This window comes from Etheostoma spectabile, chromosome 5, assembly GCF_008692095.1.
Source record: "Etheostoma spectabile isolate EspeVRDwgs_2016 chromosome 5, UIUC_Espe_1.0, whole genome shotgun sequence".
NCBI lineage: Eukaryota > Metazoa > Chordata > Actinopteri > Perciformes > Percidae > Etheostoma > Etheostoma spectabile.
Window position 1 is genome coordinate 5,822,014 of NC_045737.1, and position 18,829 is coordinate 5,840,842.

Sequence of the window (18,829 nt, forward strand, 5' to 3'; positions counted from 1 at the left end):
CAACACAACTCTTCACACACACGTCTCAAACCGGCTCAGTGCAGCAAAACACTGAACAAGCCTCATCTAGACAACACACACTGTCACTCAGAACACAATGAGACCAAAAACAATAGCATCAAACACCAATGCAGAAAATACAAACTTTACATCTTTACAGTTTCAATAATTTGAGTGACTTCACACTAATTAATGTTTTTTTTTTAAAGAAAGGGTGAAATTCTTTCACATGAACATTTTTATTTTATAAAATACCAGTTTTTTATGTAAACAAAAAGGAACAAAATTTAGCATTTTGCTTCAATGGATATATATTTTTATTTTATCTGCAGTAATTTACATATTTAATGAAAAAAAGTTACAAACCTACGGTATGTAATAGTAACAAAGAATTGTGTGACTAATCCTGCCTCTCTCCATCATCAGGCCACATGTTTTCATCATCCCATTTGATTTCCTCTCTTGCCATGCACCTGCTATCTACCATCTATAAATACAAATCCATTTCTGGGTTTTAAAACAGTAAGTGCACAGTTTTACAGAAGTAAAGGTAGTGTTTTTCACTTTTTTTTTTGCTGTGTATGTAACCTCAGACATCGTATATGGACATAGTATTCACTGTTTCTATATATATATATATATATATATATATATATATATATATATATATATACAGTACATATATAGGCTTACATATATACACATATAGTATGTGTTCACTAAAAGGTCTGAAACAATACACCTGCTCAGGCTTTCAACTGAAATTGCATTTAGCAGTGTTTCAAATGCACCAGACTGAAAACCAGTCTGTTTTGAATGTGTGGTTAACAGTTTTGACAGAAGTGTGTTAGCGTTTGAACAAACTGCAAATTCACAATGTAGTGCAGGTTGTGGTTAAAACCATAGGATAGGCGTGTAGAGTTTTGAAAACTGTGTTCAGGCAATGAAAAACGGACTAAAGTTTGGTCCACATGAACTGCTGCTGTGCAGACTGGAGTTAGAGTTTTGCACATGTGTGGTTCAGCAATTGAAATCGGTACTAGTGGTGGTTGGGTGGAGGAAAGAAAGGGCAGTTACTCCTTTTCCTCCACCAACCCTGATTGCCCCTGTTGGAATTGAAAACCATCTGGTTATTGCCTCTCTAACAAACACAGCACAATTTTCCGAATACTGATCACCATCATATTTAACAAATGCCAATGCTGACATCTTGAGGTCAAACAGTGATTTGATCCCCTTCAAAGCCATGTGCTTTGCACTCCCTGAAATATTGTCTGTCAATTTGGCCAGGGACCAGTTTTGCAGCAAGCAACAAACACGTACAGTCAGGATATCTCAATGGTAGCAGACTAAGCACATATGACATATTTTACAATAAAACACAATTAATTTCGCTGTGTTAGCACAAGTTGAGATATTTTATCAACTTAAATGCTTACCCCATATCTCATGACTCGTCTTTGATTTAATTTTAAACTGAACAAACACAAATTTGACATATTTATCAATTGTTTTAACCATGTATGTATACATAATATAGGCCTATATTTAAATACATATTTTATATTGAAGAATAAACTTAGCCTAAGTAGATATGAACACATGCATAGCCTACACAGAGTGGTGGAAAGTTGGAAAATGTTGAGATATATTTGTTACATTTTATGATACTTAGACTAGGCCTACTGTTTATTGCTACTTTTCTACTCCACTAGCCGTAGCTATACCTTTCCTATTGTTGTTTTAACTCCACTACCTTTATCTTTCTACCGTTTTTCAGATTCAGATTTTTATGGACAAAATGCCAAAATGCCAAAATGCAACGACCAAATGCAATATTTGCCAAAATGCAATGACCAGCTAAACAGTTCGCCTGCAATTACGTCCAACTTGACGTAGGTTATGTCTGTAATATCTGTGTGTACGTTAGTGTAGGGGGCCTATAGGCCTCTATAGGCTATTTACATTATAAGGGTTAACATTAAAATATTAGTTGGTCTACCGTTACTGTACGCAAGAATAACCTGTAACGTTAGGAGATATATAGTGATTTAATCAATACACCAGGAAATAATGATTTGTTTAATGTTATATATATATATTTTTTTTGTAAATGCCTACTGTAAACTAATGTAAATGCCTACTGTATGCCACCAGGGAAGGTAAAGTTGACTTACAGCGCCGTCTAGCGGCTCAAACACGAAATGTTGCATGGCATTTTGTTTGGCGCCGATGGAGGGAGTCACTCCTGAGATCTTTGGTCAGTCAGACGGCAGAACTTCCGGTCGGCATTTTGTTCTACGAGAGGAGAGCTTCTTGATGAACGCAACAATCGTCATATTTCTTATTTACTGTCGAAATTGGCTCCACTCATTGTTTATGTCGGGGCAGACCGACTGAAACTCCGAAGAATGAATGTTTCCCCATGAATGTACGTTGAAACATTCTCCCTCGAGTGACGGAAAAACAACGAATCAGTCCGACCCGGATTATTGTTGATAGCTAGCAAGCTAGCTAACCAGCTAGCTGGCAAGCCAATCGAGTTCCTTCTGGAGGAGCTGCGAGAGAGAAGAAAGGGGGAGCTAGAGACACGGACACAAACCAAGCTAAAACATTACCCTCCCTTTTAACGGAACATCCGAAGGTAAATATAATCACCTAGCTATCTATCTTTATGCAATAAAATTGCAAATATAACAATAACATTAAAAACATGTTCTGCTGCAAGACCACCTACGGCGTCGTTAATCGTTGACCGGGAGGTAGCGGAAGCTAGCGAACTAGCCAGCCAAGCTAGCTAGGTGTGTTTTTGCTCCGCCAAGGCGCACGGCCTCAACTGGATGTCATTTGTCGAGCCCGAGGATTGGGCCGATGCCACGGAATTAGATGCCGTGCCTTTGATTTTACCTCTAACGTTACTCACTCCAACACATTGCATTTTCCCCGAGTTTAAGGGAAATTGACTAACATGCATCAAACCCCGACTAGCGCTTCCTTGTATTATGTGAATTGCCGTCCGTCCTTTTTTATTTAACAGGCAACAGAAGCTAACCAACAACAGTTAGGGCTAGCTAGTTAGCATAACTAGCTATCCATTAAAAAACGACTATTGTTGTTAACGAATGTTAAGCAGCTAGCGTTAGTGATCTTAGCTACTATAAGTAACATTAGCTTCGCGGTTAGCTCTAAAGATCCAGGCAGTCAACCTCTTGGCAGTGTAACGTTGATCGGTTTGTTCGCAAGTGGCGGACTGCAGCTGGCAGTTCAGCTAACTTAAGGTAAACAGTGCAATGAATGCGAACGTCAACTAGGTAGCTCCACGTTATCTAGATAAGTGTTGGGTTGTCATCAGACTCCTAACGCTGTGCTTTGGTTTGATGTAGCCCTTGGCAGGGCTAATGTTGAGATTGGTTGCTATCTTGTTTTGAAATGTTTTGAGCTACTAACGTTATTTTGCCTTAGCTATAGTTACTTAACTTTTGGAGTTTGTTAGTAGAATCGTATATGTTTTGGTTTCTTGACCATAACAAATAGTTCCAGTTCAATTGCTTTCTGCAGTTAGCCAGTATGCAGAATGCGTACGGTGGTTGTTGGCAACTGGAGGATGCAGCCCTCCACTACTTACTACGTTACTGCCGCCACCATCACAGTGCATCTGTTCCTTTGTGCTGCCTCCTGCCTGTCAGTCTCACAGCTGTCAGCCGAGTCCCCGCGACCTGAGGAAGAGCACATTAGACTGGTCATGCTAACGTTACAGCTAGCTAATGTATTGTTTACACAATGCATCTGTTGATCCTCTGTCTGTCACAGTTAGCTGTTGCTGGTATTTATTATTTGACCTCAACAATCGGCTTGCGCTTAGGTCTTGTTGCAACATTGTGTTTACAGATTCACGTGGCATCAATATTCAGTAGAAGTTGATGTATAAAAAAAATAGCATTTTCTTAGAAGTCATTAAAAAGCATTTCTCATGAGGTTAAAAAGTGTGGCATACTGTTCTAACGTTGAAGATTGTGTTGCAGTAATGGCATGGTTATTGCTAAAATGAAATGCATGTGTGGCACTTAATATTGTGATGCTGTAACTGGCATTTTTTTTACTGTTTTGGGTAAGTTTCTTAGTCATACTGCTGTAAACCAAACTTTCTATGTAATTGTCCCCAAAGAAGCGTACAATGCAATTTTATGTCACAGAGTCTGATGCAGAGCCATGTTCTCTTTCAACAGATTGAGGGAGTAGGACTTTTTATTTGAAATGTCAGTGAGTCCACCCGAGACTGCACAGAATTCTTCAAAAAGGTATCATTATAATTTGTGTATGCATTATAATATGTAATGCATTTATCATTTTATTGACATGTCATTATTAACACTAGTAATACCTGTGTACTCTTAATTTAGGCAACTGAGAATATTGGTAGTGTGTTTAGGGAGGGAGGGTTTGAGGCTTGTGTAATCATTGTCTTTTATTTTGATGTCTATAATATGTAAACACATTCATCATGATTTTGTGTCGTAGAGAATGAATGTAGATAACGAGAGCCCTGTACTGGCCCATCAGCTAGTTGTAGCAACCAGGTTTATCCATAGGTCCGTATTATCCGTAGGCTGATATTCTGACTATTGTAGCTGCATTTTCCCTCTGCTTTTCGTTGACCTCTTGTACAGTCTTACTTGAGGTCACCTAACAAGCAAAGGGCTTTAAGACAAATTAAGTACAACATAGGGGCCTAATTTGTGCAGATCCATCATTGTAAGCTGAGACTGCAGAGCCCAATGGTTTGAAATTAGTGAGGGAGATTAGAAGACTTTTATGTTAGTGTAACAAAGATTTGCATCAGTTGACTATTGTTCAGCTCTGGAGTACTAGGAATAATAAGCGTAGAAAATGGAGGACTGTTGGTATACCCACATATGACATAGTATCTAAAGTCTTACCACGGCCAATCAGAAAGTCAAGGCTTATCCACTGGAGTACATATCACTGGGGCAGTATATTCAAAAATATCTATACTGGTGGCTGTATAATGCATGATTATGATAATGCTTTTTCCCACAAAGCGCCTTTCATTGTTTAACCTAATAAGTAAAATAGGGATGTTAATATCGTGCAGTTGTGTTTACAGGTGTTTTACAATAGATTTTCCGTGCAGAGAATGCATTGGTTTTTTTTTAAGCGACCAAGATATTTGTATATGACATCGAGCCTATGTGCTATTACAAATAATGTAAGGTAAATCTAAGTAATCTGACATGACATTTTTTGAGTAAGACACCTACCCTGCACTCATGGTAGTGGAATTGCATTCCTGATCCTCTGTCCCTGTAGCCAAAGCAGAGAGCACTAATGGTTCCTGCTTATGGATCAGTAAGTAACATATATGAATAATAATACACTATATATTCGAGTGAAAAGGGAGATATCCATTGCAGTTTATCTAGATTGACAAGATCTAATAAGACACATTTATTTATGGTTTACAGTTGATGCAGCTGGCACTATGTCACCCAAAGCACACACAATATCTGCGTCAGGGCAGACATAGCAGTATATAGAGAAAATATATTTCTTTAATCACTGCATTTCAATCCATTTTTTATTTGTATTTTCACCTTTGTTCATTTTTTAAATCCCTTTTTCTCTGCCTCTCTCATTTTGTAATTCCATACATTCTCTTGCCCTCTTTCTTCTTTATTCTCTTTTTGATCACTTGTTTTTTGTGTCTCTCTCCCTGACTAACCTTCCTCTCTAGGAGTCAGGAGATGTGAGGACGGGTGTCGTCCATCGACCCCCTGATCTACTTGTGTATCAACACACTCCCCCACCCTCACCTTCAGCATGAATGGGGATATGCCTCATGTTCCCATTACCACTCTTGCTGGGATCGCTAGCCTCACAGACTGTGAGTGACACACAACCGTGCTCCAAACACACTATCACAGTTTTTGTCCTCTTCAAGTGTAAGACGCAAAGCTGAAACATTGAACAGATGTAAATTTGTAATTGTGATGGCATAATCTGTCACTTGCCTTTTCTTTCTTTTTCCTCTCTACTTTTCTACGACCTCATGTCCTGTATTGCTGATGCTTGTCTGTATCTTTTTCTCATCTTTCTTTTTCACTTCCCCACCTCGGTCCTTTCCATCATCTCTCGCTTCTCTTTTCAGTGTTGAACCAGCTGCCCCTCCCTTCCCCTCTCCCGGCCACCACCACTAAAAGCCTCCTATACAATGGGAGGATTGCAGAGGAAGTTACCTGCCTACTGGGCTGTCGGGATGAGAATCTGGCCTCCCAGCTAGCCCATGGCCTCAACCAGGTCTCCACAGAGCACATGTGAGTGTATTGTGTTCCTATCAGAGAGACAGGAGGAAACACAATTGCCTGAAAAGAGCTTTGGAGCCGACATAACGTGGCTTTACAAATGACCAGTAAAAACAGGTGACAACATAAGAAATTCCACTGTTGACTTATGGAAACTGTGTGAAGTTGCTTAGTTTTACTAATTGAAATTGAAAAGATAAATTTTTAATTAGATGCAGACATAAGACTCCAGTTATGACAGAATAAATGTTAATGCTTTATCTGCAGGCAAGTTTGCTAGATACAAATACTACATGTTAAAAAGTCAAGAACTTTGTATTAAAACGGTAGTTAAAAAAAAAAAAAAAAGGTTTTATTATTTATCTTGCAAGTTGCCACATTTGTGTTAGGGCACACAATTAGATAAAATCCAGTTGGGCTTAATTGGTAGGGGTGTGCAATGAGGCTACATTTGTCATGTTATGTGTAATTTATATTGAGGTATCAATATATTTTATATAAATCCTTTGAAGTATATACCAGACAAGTCAATGTAAGTCATTTAAACAATGCAAGGATTCTGTAAATCCAATTTTGCCGTGAAGCAGTTCTGCATGTTGCTTTGCAAAATTGTGCAATTGTAATGCAATCCAATATATTGAAGGTACAGGTTCCTTCTCATAGAATTCAGTAGATTGTTCTAGGGATGCAACTAACGATTATTTTCATGATTGATTAATTTGTTGCTTAATCGATTAGTTGTTTGGTCTATAAAATGTCAGAAAAATGGGGCGGGAGATGTCAATCATTGTTTCCCAAGCCCCAAGATGATGTCTTCCAAAGATATCGTTTACTGTTACAGAGGAGTGAAGAAACAGTTCATATTCACATTTAAGAAGCTGGAATCAGAGACACAAAATGACTCGGACCGATTAATTGATAATCAAAATAGTTTAGATTAATTTAATAGTTGTCAATTAATCGTTGGAGCTCCAGATCGTTCCAACCCTGAGTTATAGGCTAGATATCTATAAAATTAGTCATACGTATATTAAATGCAATGAATATTTTTATTAATACATATTGAGATTATAAACATTCACTTTTGTCTATTTTTACTTAATACTATTATGCCACCCACTTGTCTTACTCTCACCATTTTATAATGGGACTGAACTTGTTTTTTTTCTGTGTTTTCAGAGAGCTGAAGGACAACCTGGGTAGCGATGAGCCAGAGGGGGATGCACCACTGCTGCTGCAGACTATGCTGGCCAGGAACCCTGGCATCTTCAGGGAGAAAAGTATGAATATACCTGTTGTATATTATAGCCGCTTTCCGGCTGGAGGGATGTTTGCAGTTCTTATGGCGGTTTTCCACTGCGTGGTATCTACTCGACTCGCCTCGGCTCTACTCGCTTTTTTTGGTTTTCCATTACGAAAAAAAGTCCCTGGGACCTGCTACCAAGTACTTTTTTTAGTACTACCTCAGTCGAGGTTCCAGCGAGCCGAGGCGATACCAAAAGGTGACTTGAAAACCTGCAGACCGCTGTTGGTCGGAGAGAATCGTCACTTATGACTGCGTTGTTAGCAAACAAGAGTGCGGAGTGTGTGTCCAAACAACGACACATTTAAAACAAATCTAGCCCGACCCCGACAGATTATCCACTCTCTGCACTAATCTCACGTTTCAACTGTTCGGCTACTAGCGGCTTCATTCGTTTCCAATATTGCACACTGTTACTTTAAAAAACAAGACAATATATATAACAAAAGTTTTTATTTAGCTTTTCAAGTAGCGCATCAAACCCTCCCAACTTCCCGGTCTTCTTCCTCTGCACCCTGTGACAGTGTCCCTGTCGGCTCTGCTGGCCCAGATGCATCCCAGTCGTTGTCACAAGCCTCTCCGTAACTCATATTATACGAAGTCCAGTAGATCAGAACCAGAGATCTCACCGGTCACATCGCCCACCTGACGGTCTGGCGCGGCGATTTTGCAAAGCGTGAATGCTCTGAAACACAAACAGTACACAGCAGACATGTTGTGTGTATCGTGGTTGCTAAGTTCATGTACTTTATATGCTATATAAATACACTGCGACGCTTACACATGCAAATGTTAGCTAACGTTACCAGGAAACGTAACTTACCCTTTTGTGTCGGCGAACAGTCATGTTGACGTCTGAACTCCGTCAGAATTCCCAAACTCCTGTTTTTTTTAGCGGTGATTTTTGTTGCTTCCTTTAGCTTCTTTTGAAGCAAAACATTTCTTCTGGCCGCGGCGAGTAGCCGACGTGCTGTTGTGAGTCGCGCGGAAAATTACGTCATCACGCGTTGCTATAGTGACCAGCCACGCTGAGGCGCTACTCAATCTGCAATGGAAAACGAACAGATAATGGGCCGAGACGAGCCGAGCCAAGCCGAGGCGAGCCGAGGCAAGCTGTTACCAGCAGTGGAAAAACGCCATTGGAAACCTTTTTTTTTCTCGTGTTCCGACTGTACCATTTTGGTGATTTTTAAGTTCCTCTGACCACAGTTCCTGTAATTCTTTCAGCTCCTGTCCTGCTCCAGGGCAGGGTCTTTTTGCTGTTCTCTTTTCTGAATAGGAACCTAGGTCAGCGAGAGTTGGGGGTCCGGCGCAGACAGACCAACAACGGGACAATTTTAACAATTTCCGCCATCTTATTCATCACTAAATTCATTTGAGTATGTTTTAGACAAGAAATGAACGGTTTAGATTTTGAATATAGGCATTATTGCAAAAATCGTTGCTGAATTGACAATTTGCTTCAAAGTTTGTGGAGTTGAGAAGCTCTATAAAGTGATGCGACAGCCAATGCAAATGGAAAAACCGGTTTTGGGGGAGAGTAGTAGAGTTCTTTAGAAGTAGACTGTTCCTACAACTACGTTCCTGTAACTACCTGGTCGGAAAGAGGCCCAAAAAAAGTATTTATTATCACATGAAAGCATACAATCCTAAAGCCCACCTTCATGTTGAAACAAATATACTGTATTTTTATTTCTGAACAGATGTTATGCAGCAACCAATGGTACCACCATACAAGATAACCCAAAATTCCATGCATAGTCCTGCCCAGCCAGCAAACTTCCAGCCGGCTGCCATGTCTCCCAATCCACCAAGGTGAGTCAGGCCGCACAATTTAGCGGACTCTAAACACTAAAAACTGTAACCATTGTTAACATTTTTTATATTCTTTTAAAGTTGTATATCCCAGTTGCATCACATCATTAATGTGTTATCTAGTTTCATGGTTGATTTGCTGTATGTATGCATCATGGAATAATTGAAAAGTAAGTTCAAAGATGGTGTTTTTTAACTTATATAATGCAATTTATTTTACTGTTAGGCATGCTATGTCCTTTCACTTGCATGATCACTTTCTTTCTCACTGTTCCCTTCTCCACTTTTGTCCAGCCGGTTTGTTGCGCCCCAGACTGGTTCCAGTAGTCGGTACATGGGCCAGAACAGTCCAGTACCCAGCCCCTACACTCCTCAGAGCCCTGCCCCTGGCTACATACAGCAGTATCCCCACCAACAGCCGCCCAGCTATAACCAACACCAACAGATACAACAAGGTGAGAGTGTATGTGTTGCAGGTTTTATTTCGACTGCAGGAGCTTTCACCTGGAACTAGGAACCCTCTGAGGATTTGAACGCAACTGATGTGCAAGTTATGCTGGCTTTTGAACTTAGCGCTGATTACAGTCTGGATGGTTCTTTTCCTCTTGGGCACCCGGAGGACATGACGTCCATGATTTCCAAAACACATTTGAAATGTGGACTCGCCGGACCAAGGCACACTTTTCCACTTTGCGTCAGTCCATCTCGGATGAGCTCGGGCCCAGAGAAGCCGGCGGCGTTTCTGGGTGTTGTTGATTTATGGCGTTTGCTTTGCATCGTAGAGTTTTAACTTGCACTTGTAGATATAGAAACAAACTGTGTTAACTGACAGTGGCTTTCCGCAGTGTTCCTGACCCTGCGTGGTAATATCCTTTACATAATTAATTTGGGATTTAATGCAGTGCCTACTGGGGGATCAAAGGTCACGGGCATTAAATGTTGTTGTTTTTCGGTTTTGCCACTTACCGTACGTGCAGAGATTCCTCCAGATTCTCGGAATCTTTTGATCATATTATGGACTGATATTGTGGATGATGAAATCCCTAAACGTTTTTCTTAAACTGTTGGAATCTTTGCTTACACAGCTGTTAACCATGTGGTGAACCTCGCCCCGTCCTTGCTAGTGAACGATGAGTCTTTTGGGGATGCTCCTTTAATACCCAATCATGAGACTCACCTGTTTCTAATTAACCGGTTCACCTGTGGAATGGTCGAAACAGGTGTTTTTTGAGCATTCCTCAACTTTTCTGTCTTTTGTTGCCCCTGTCCCAGCCTTTTTTTTTTTTAAAACGTGTTGCAGGCATCAAATTCAAAATGAGGGAATATTTGCAAAAAAAACACTATAAAGTTAATCAGTTTGAACATTAAATATCATCTTTGTGTGTTCAATTGAATATAGGTTGAAAAGGATTTGCAAATCACTTTATTCTGTTTTTATTTTTATTTTTCACAACAATTTAAGCTTAGCTGTCAACTTCCCGACTCCGTTTGATATAGACAAGTATCACAGTAAGATCAAATCGATTTTAGTAATTTTTTTTTATGAAATGGGTGGGCACACTGACCTGCAGGCCAGAAACTGTGTTTACCCCTGTGGCCACCACCAGCCCTCAACCGGCCTTTTTGCTTTATATGTTAATGGTCTAATTTGCCCAATCTGCACAGGTCTTTACCTGCAGACACAATGAGCTGAAGGAACCGTTAAGTTCAGGGGACTTAAAAGGCACTCAGAACTTGCAAATGTGGCTTTTGTGTATATGCATTTAAGGAGGGTCTTTTTGAAAAATATATCGGTGCTTCCTTGTTTGTGTTTCTCTGTTTGTGTGCACCTAGCTGATTTAATTTGATCTGTATTATTCATAAAGACATAAGGACAATTTCAGACTTGCATACATGGTTAACATGCTGGTACCACAGCATTAGATAATTATACTAATTTTACACCAAAGGCAGAACCGGGGTTGAACCAGGGTAGACTTTGTGTTTAAAAAGGGTTCCCCCCACGTTGATTATCTCGGCTTTACGACCCAGGTCGAAAGGTGAGTCGGACGTGGGTTGATTTCTATTTGAATTGCACACGACCAGGGTTGCTAAGTACTCGGGCGGGACAAACTATGTTATTTGTTGGAAATGGGGGCCACAGTTGTCACAGGTCGTGCATACTTAAAAAAAAACAAAAAAAACATAGATTTTGTCTCACTGTGCTTTAGAATGTTAACCTATAAAATAAGTTTTGTTTCTCTCATTCACAGCACCCCATATAAATCTTGCATGTGGTTAGCAGCTGTGGTTCTGGCAAACTGCATTCTGTCCCGTTGACTAAGATGTTTAACTGGGGAATGTTTTATGAAAGTAATACAATTGATAACAACAACATTTTTGTCATCGTCAAAACCTAACTATGAATTCAAATACAATTTATTTTCCAGTGAATTTCACTGTTAAGTATTTACTGCAGTGTTTACAATTACTGTCGTCTATAATAATAAAGATAATATGTATGGTTAAGATAATGGGTTGTGTAGAAAATTCATGCCCTCCAAACATGAATAGAACGTGCAATTAATTTCATAACAACTGTGACAGTTGTGACTCCTACAATTAAATGTAATTGGTTGAAATGTTGATGCTCTGCATTGAGAGTGCCTGCTCTGCTGCAGTTGATAATATACTCCCAGTTCACTGGTAAAATATCAGACCAACAGGAGGAACAGGTTTGTTTCAACCATGAAGTGATTTATAGATGCCTGCTTCCTGAACGAGTTAGCTGCTAAGAGCCAAAATAAGTTTGCAGTATACACACAAAATAATTTTTATTATGTATGCAATCCTGTGAATTCAATAACAATTTCAATTTTTTAGTGTTTGACATTTTAGTGATTTACTTACTATTTTTATGGCTCTCTTGAAACCTCTCTGGGACTTCTGGAAGAACTAAAGCCACATTTATCCATGGTCCACTAAGTGCTTATTAATTTATTTTATCGGTAATGTTTGGACAAATCTCCAATTTTTAGGAGATATATAATTTTTTTCCTCTTATGATGAACTAGGTTAATACCTCACTCAAGGATCATTTAAAAAAAATCACATCATCTTTTATCTTGCAGTATCTGTGGCCAGTCCCATGGTTCCAGGTGGCATACGAAATATCCATGAGGGCAAAGTATCGGGGCAGATGGCCAACACTGCCAACCACCACTCAGACAGACATGGCACTGAAGACTACATGAACATTGTACACCGACTGAGCAGTGAGGTACGACTGACTAGAAGTCTAGAATGAATACGTTATAAGTTTGCCACTCAACAAAAGCACAGATTTATGAACAAACAACAGTTTGGTGTTGAAAAATGCTATTTTTAAGCGGGTGAAATTTCTTTGCATGAGGTTTGAAAGATTTATAATGTGAGCCAAAAAGACATTTTTTCTCTAAGCAGCATATAGACGACATGCATGCTATGTGACTGTACATGAGTCCCCCACTATCACTGCTTAGAGAAGAGAGAAGAAACCCCTTCAGGCTGATTTAGGACCCCTCCGCTTCATGTCGGGGTCCTGCATTACTCTGTTGTGGTTCTAATTTGCAATAAAGACTGGCTCGCTCTACATTATCCCGCTTGTTACACGGCTTATTACACAGCCTATTACAGGGCCACTCATGCTGAGGTTACCTGCCTGCTTCCTTGTTGGTTCTGTTAACTGCTGAAGCGTGTTGCTTTGTGGCGGAAGCCAGGTTGCCCCTGTGACTGAGCTAACCATGTTGCTAACTAATACTCTGTTTGCACTGTTGCCAATAGGGCTGCTAGCTATCCCCCTGTCCTCCATCCCCTTTTCCCCTTTGTGATCTGCTGATCAGCGGTATGAGCTCCATATGAGCACAAATATTGACATAAAAAAAGTGATTGACTTGAAAATGGTCCACCATAGTCTATGATCAAATCTGGATCCATGGCAGCGGTCTGTTATGCTTAACAGCAGTCTGGTATACAGAAATAGAAGACAGCAGAATGCTATGATTGACCAATCAGAATCAAGTATTCAACCATGCCATGCGGTTATTTTTAACCAACCAGGCACAAGGGTTTCTGAATAAAACCTATCCTGCCACATACATGTAGTTATATTTGTATGTATTTTAATTCTGTTTAGGTTTTAATAACCTGATTTGAAATGGGTTCAGAGATTGTTTTTGGTGAAATTTTCAATTAGCAATTTTCAAAATTGATATTGGTTTTAAGGTGGGATCTTTTTAGTTCTTTTCCCCGTATTGAGGGAATATGCCCTGGAGAATGCGAAAGATATTTAGGGAAAACAGTAGTATAAAAAAACACACATGCTTAATAATGTACACAATGGTGCAGGGTTTGGTATTAAATTGAGTCAACATAAGGGTTCTGACTTATGGGAAATAATCAGTGTCAAATTCCAATTATTTTGGTCACCCCCATTAGTAAATTAGTAGGAAAAATTTAACTTGCCATCAACTTTTTAAAGATATATTTGGAGTATGTTTTGGGTCAGGGTTAAAGCGTTTACCTGGCAACTTACATCTGTCTTGTCTGTGTGCTCTCCAGGAGGGTGACTCCACCATGAGGAATCCTTCTTTCTCGCTGAGGTCTCCACAGTCTGGCTGCTCCCCAGCAGGGAGTGAAGGAACGCCCAAACGTAAGGACACTGAAAGAGGAAAGGAGCACAGTGCCTACCCTTTTTTCATTTAGAAAAATGCTGCCTCTGGCTTCTGCAAACTCATAATTACAATTTCACAACAACAGAATGATTGAGGCCATTATCCTTCAAAGGCCAAAGTGATTTCAGTCTTAGTGGCTGTCCTTGCATATAGCGTTGTACATTGTCATCACAGTGCTGCGTCTGGTTTCCTGTGCTTTCTTTTTACCATTATACCATATAACCATATAAATCTATAACATAACTTTCTTCTTCATTTGGTGTTGCTTCCTCACAGCAGGTTCTCGTCCTCCGCTGATTCTGCAGTCACCACCTCCATATGCGCCCTCACCAAGGGAGGGAGGACCTGACCAGAAACAGCCGCTCCAGCAAAGAAAGAAGGCACCAGCAGTGAAAGAGGAGAAAGACATGTACGACATTGTAAGCTCCCCAAACAAGGACTCTACAAAACTTACCCTCAAGCTGTCCAGGGTCAAGTCAAACGAGTCCGATACCCCAGGTAAGGACCATTTTGGATCAGGTCAATCTTAGCTGGATCCCTATTTTTTGGTCATGCGGTTTCCTTCATCTCCAGTCTCAAATGTAATCACTTTCACAGTTTTTTAATCAATTAGCCGTACTAAAAAGAGGTATGCTGCGCTCCCGTCTTTAAAAACAAAAAAATAAATCCTGTCATTCAGAACCCTTGAAGTACTGGAAACCATCATCCCTTTTGAATACAACCCTGTTTAAGTCTTTTTGTTGATATTTTAGGGGATCTGCCAGGAATGGACGAGAACTCTGACAATATGGAGGCAGAACTGGGCTTTCAGCAGGTGCCTGTTCTTCAGCAAAACCTAGCTCGACTGCAACAACAGCAGCAAGCTGGTGGTGCCAGTGGTCTCCAACCTCCCAGTTCCCCTTACGACGAGGCAGAGCTGGATGCCCTCGCTGAAATCGAAAGGATAGAACGAGAGGCGGCCAGTGAGAAGTGCTCCAAGGAGGTGCAAGATAAAGGTGTGTAAAATATCTATAAATATGACTATGGATAAAAGCTGAACAAATAGTTGTGAATTTCTAGCTTTAGATGTTTTACAGGTATGTTTTATCTTCATGTCTTTCTCTTTACAGACAAGCCACTGAAGAAGAGGAAACAGGACTCTTTTCCTCTGGAGCCAGGCGCAGGAGGACCAGGTGGCCCCACAGGTGCTCCAGGCAGTGGATCAACAGGAGGGGGCAATGCTGGCAAACTGACCCCGCAAGAGGCCACCGCAGCTGAGAATGGTGCCAGCCGCCCTCCCCTCATGGTGAGCATCGACCTCCAGCAGGCAGGCCGAGCTGATGGCCAGCTCGACCCCTGTCTGGCGGCCCCTATTCCAGCCCTTGAGGCCCAACGCTGGCCTGAAGAACCAGCTAGTGGGCCGGCTGCAGTGGAGGGTTCCGATACGGCTTTGCGGTTGAAACCAGATGGACGGCCGGAAGTCATCAAGAACAGGGTCGATAAACATGACAGCAGGAGAGATGGTCGGGAGTCATCAAAGCACCGACATGACGAGAAGTCCTCTGACAGACGGGCAGACATGCCGAAGTCATCAAACCGAGGGGAACACGGACGAGACAGGGACCGAGAATCTGACAGAGATAGGAAGCATCGGAGCGAGACTGGTGGTCGAGACCGACGCTCCCCCGACTCGCGCTGTCGAAGTGACCGAGATAGGTATCGGGCTTCTTCCACTGGAGAGCCTGGTCGGAGTGGCAGTCGGCATGATGGTTCCAAACCGGCCTCCTCTGCCTCTGGTGCTCATCTTCCAGATTCTTTCCCTGCCCAGCTCCTCGGAGGGCATAGTGGCGCACTGAAGAACTTCCAGATCCCTAAGGTGATCTGGGCTGACCCAAACCAAATATTTTACCCACCTTACCAATCATTCAACTTTCACTGCCTGCAATCTCACGAAAACCAAATCACACCACTGCTCAGTCTCGTTTAGGTTTTTTGTTTTCCCATTTGTAAGCCTTTTATTTATTCCTGGGATTTGTCTTCAAATTTGGTTAACACATTAACCCGCACTTAACCATCTGTTAAAAGTAGCAGAAAAAGTTTTTGTTTGTTGTTTGTCCTGTGTGTAAACAAAAGCAAGTACCTTGAAGAAATGCTCGACTGGTATACTGTCTCTCGGATGTTTTCATGTGGGTAAATGTCTACTTAAAGCACTCACTGTCAGTATTATGCAGCCCCAAAACCTAGACTGATACTAATTTTCTCTCTACAGTCAAACTTCCATTTGTTTCACCTTTCTAACATTTATTGTCAAAGCTTTGCTGAGAGATGCAACCCCCAGCCAGTAGTGTGCTCAGCCTATTTGTGCATGGTAGTTTTTGTGTCAAGACAGAAAAGCAAGCACAATTTTAAATGGATAGCTTCTTTTACCCAACTAAAAGGGATTGGTAGAAACGCGTGGAAAAAACATAGTTGTATTAGCAGCCACTGCATGATCGACGAATTTAGCACCCAATCAAACAAGGTTACTTTACCAGTTGCAATGAAAGTTTGTAGCACCCACATAGAATACCAGCAATGAATGGCATGCTAACTGAAAATGTGTCTGTTTACCTGGTTTTTAGGTTGAGGTTGCCATCCTGGCAGGACTAAACCAGCTATGCAGCCTCAGGTGGATGGAAATGTAGATCAGACTGATCAGTTACGAGGCTACTGGCAAATGTCAGGAAAATAGAAATGGGATCACAGTAACAATCTTTATTGTCTCTTTAGACCTTCACTCTATTCTTCTGAGCAGGGCTAAGCAAGGTTTTTGATTATATATTAAATATTTTTAGGTCATTAGTAATGTTTGCGATGTGATACAACGTTTTGCATTGGCTAAAGAGTTATGACTCAACACGTAATTGGAGAAAGATGCTAAAAATCAAGAACAGTGTGCTCATGATAACTGTGTTACATGACCAACAGGATGATTGTTTGATTGAAACATAATGGCTCTTTTGCTGATGTTTGCTCGCCATTAACAAATTATTTACGTTCAGACACTAAGGAATGGTTACATATTGTACATAAAATTTCTTGTCTTTCGCGCGTTGAGTAAATCATCCACATCCACAATCTCCCATTTTGGCCCGTTGCTCCCAGTGGCTGGGGGAGTTGCTGCCTTGGCTCTGCAGTTTTGACAATGTACCATAACTTGACTATTACTCCTGCATTTTAAAACATGGAGATAATGGAAAATGGGGGATTTTTGCTTAAAGTGTTCTTACCAGAACACACTGGAAACTCACATCAGAAACTCATTAATCTCATGTCAATCAGTTTGATCCATTGTTTACATCTTATTGTCTTACATGGTTTTCTTTTTGTTAACATAGCTTATGGTTTTCTATGCAAAACTTTAAAGTGTGATTTTTATTGGAGTTTGAACCTCAAACTTGACAAACTTAGAGGGCTTTTGTGACTTTTTTCTGTTTTTGTGTTTGTTTTCAGATCAAACGTGATAAGGATGGCAGTGGGTCAAATGAAAGTGAGGTGTGGGGACAGCCCAAAGTTAAACTGGAGAGGCTCGGTTTGGTGAAGGACTTTGAGAATAGGCCCAAGCCTGTAGTGGTTCTGAAAAAGCTCTCTGTTGACCAGATCCAGAGGATCATACGGCATAGCAAGTCTGGAAAGAACAGGATCTCCTCAGGAAAGTCTGGAAAAAGTAAGAATAAGAAGCTGTTGAGCTGCAAGCCGTTTTTGCTTATTTAATCCAAATAATTTTACAGCATTTTCTCACCCACTCAGTACATTTTTTTTCACCATGTACTTAAATAAAAAACAAAACAGAATTACCTTTTTGTTAATGACTTGAAAATGTTATTGTCACATTTTCAGGTGGTATGGACCCGGCAGTTCTGAAGGAGCTGCCCCCAGAACTGCTGGCAGAGATTGAGTCAACCATGCCCCTGTGTGAAAGGGTGAAGGTGAACAAGAGGAAACGAAGCACTGTAAATGAGAAGCCCAAATACGCTGAGGTCAGCTCGGATGACGATTTTGACGCAAATGGAGAATGTGAGTCAAATTATTCTATTCTTGTTTGTTCTTGCTACTAATCTTTGCACAAGGTTTGGTCGTTTGCTTTGAGAAATTTCTTAAAATGTAATGAACCTAAATGAATGCCTGTTGAGAAATAGATTCAAAATTGTTTTATATTTTGTCCCACTCCAGGCAGGTTTTGAAGTATTTAAGCATGCAGTAGCTCAGTCTGTAGGGAGTTGGGTTGGGAACCAGAAGGTCGCTGGTTCAAGTCCAAGTACGGAATAAATTACAGTGTGTGGATTGGTAGCTGGAGAGATGATTTTAATTTAATCTTAGTCTTGTGCCAAATGTTCTTGTTAGTTTTAGTCATATTTAGCCATTCACATATGTTTTTTTTTGTTAGTCAAGTTTTAGTCAACTAAAAGTCTTGTCATTTTAGTCTAGTTTTAGTCAAAAGACAACTCTGGTATCTTAGTCAAGTTTTAGTCAAAACATTTTAGTCTTTTTTCAAATACATTATTTCTGACAACCATTTCAGTCAAATAGTGTTTCACACACCTCAAACATTGGTTAAATGTCATAATTACCTGATTTCTGTTTTTGGACATTGGTGCAGTCTCGTCATGGAAAAAAAGGTCGTTGACGAACACATTTAGTCTCGTCTGCCAAAATTAACACTACAAGGCTCCAACCCCCCC

General features: G+C 40.5%; 1 protein-coding gene across 4 annotated transcripts in view; it reads left to right on the forward strand.

Moving 5' to 3' along the window:
* The first annotated feature begins 2,253 nt into the window (after window positions 1-2,253).
* The window catches only part of nipbla (NIPBL cohesin loading factor a), a 33,844-nt gene continuing 17,268 nt past the window's right edge, over window positions 2,254-18,829 (forward strand). For 2 of the 4 annotated variants that reach the window (XM_032515064.1, XM_032515066.1), the window contains exons 1-14: window positions 2,254-2,644; window positions 4,227-4,298; window positions 5,753-5,902; window positions 6,167-6,332; window positions 7,500-7,600; window positions 9,327-9,438; window positions 9,733-9,893; window positions 12,549-12,697; window positions 14,017-14,107; window positions 14,406-14,627; window positions 14,882-15,124; window positions 15,239-15,984; window positions 17,601-17,814; window positions 17,988-18,164. In XM_032515064.1, the coding sequence (XP_032370955.1) occupies window positions 5,839-5,902; window positions 6,167-6,332; window positions 7,500-7,600; window positions 9,327-9,438; window positions 9,733-9,893; window positions 12,549-12,697; window positions 14,017-14,107; window positions 14,406-14,627; window positions 14,882-15,124; window positions 15,239-15,984; window positions 17,601-17,814; window positions 17,988-18,164 (2,446 nt within the window). In that variant the 5' untranslated portion in view covers window positions 2,254-2,644; window positions 4,227-4,298; window positions 5,753-5,838. The remainder of the gene's footprint in view (window positions 2,645-4,226; window positions 4,299-5,752; window positions 5,903-6,166; window positions 6,333-7,499; window positions 7,601-9,326; window positions 9,439-9,732; window positions 9,894-12,548; window positions 12,698-14,016; window positions 14,108-14,405; window positions 14,628-14,881; window positions 15,125-15,238; window positions 15,985-17,600; window positions 17,815-17,987; window positions 18,165-18,829) is intronic. The other 2 variants (XM_032515065.1, XM_032515067.1) reach the window with 2 other exon arrangements.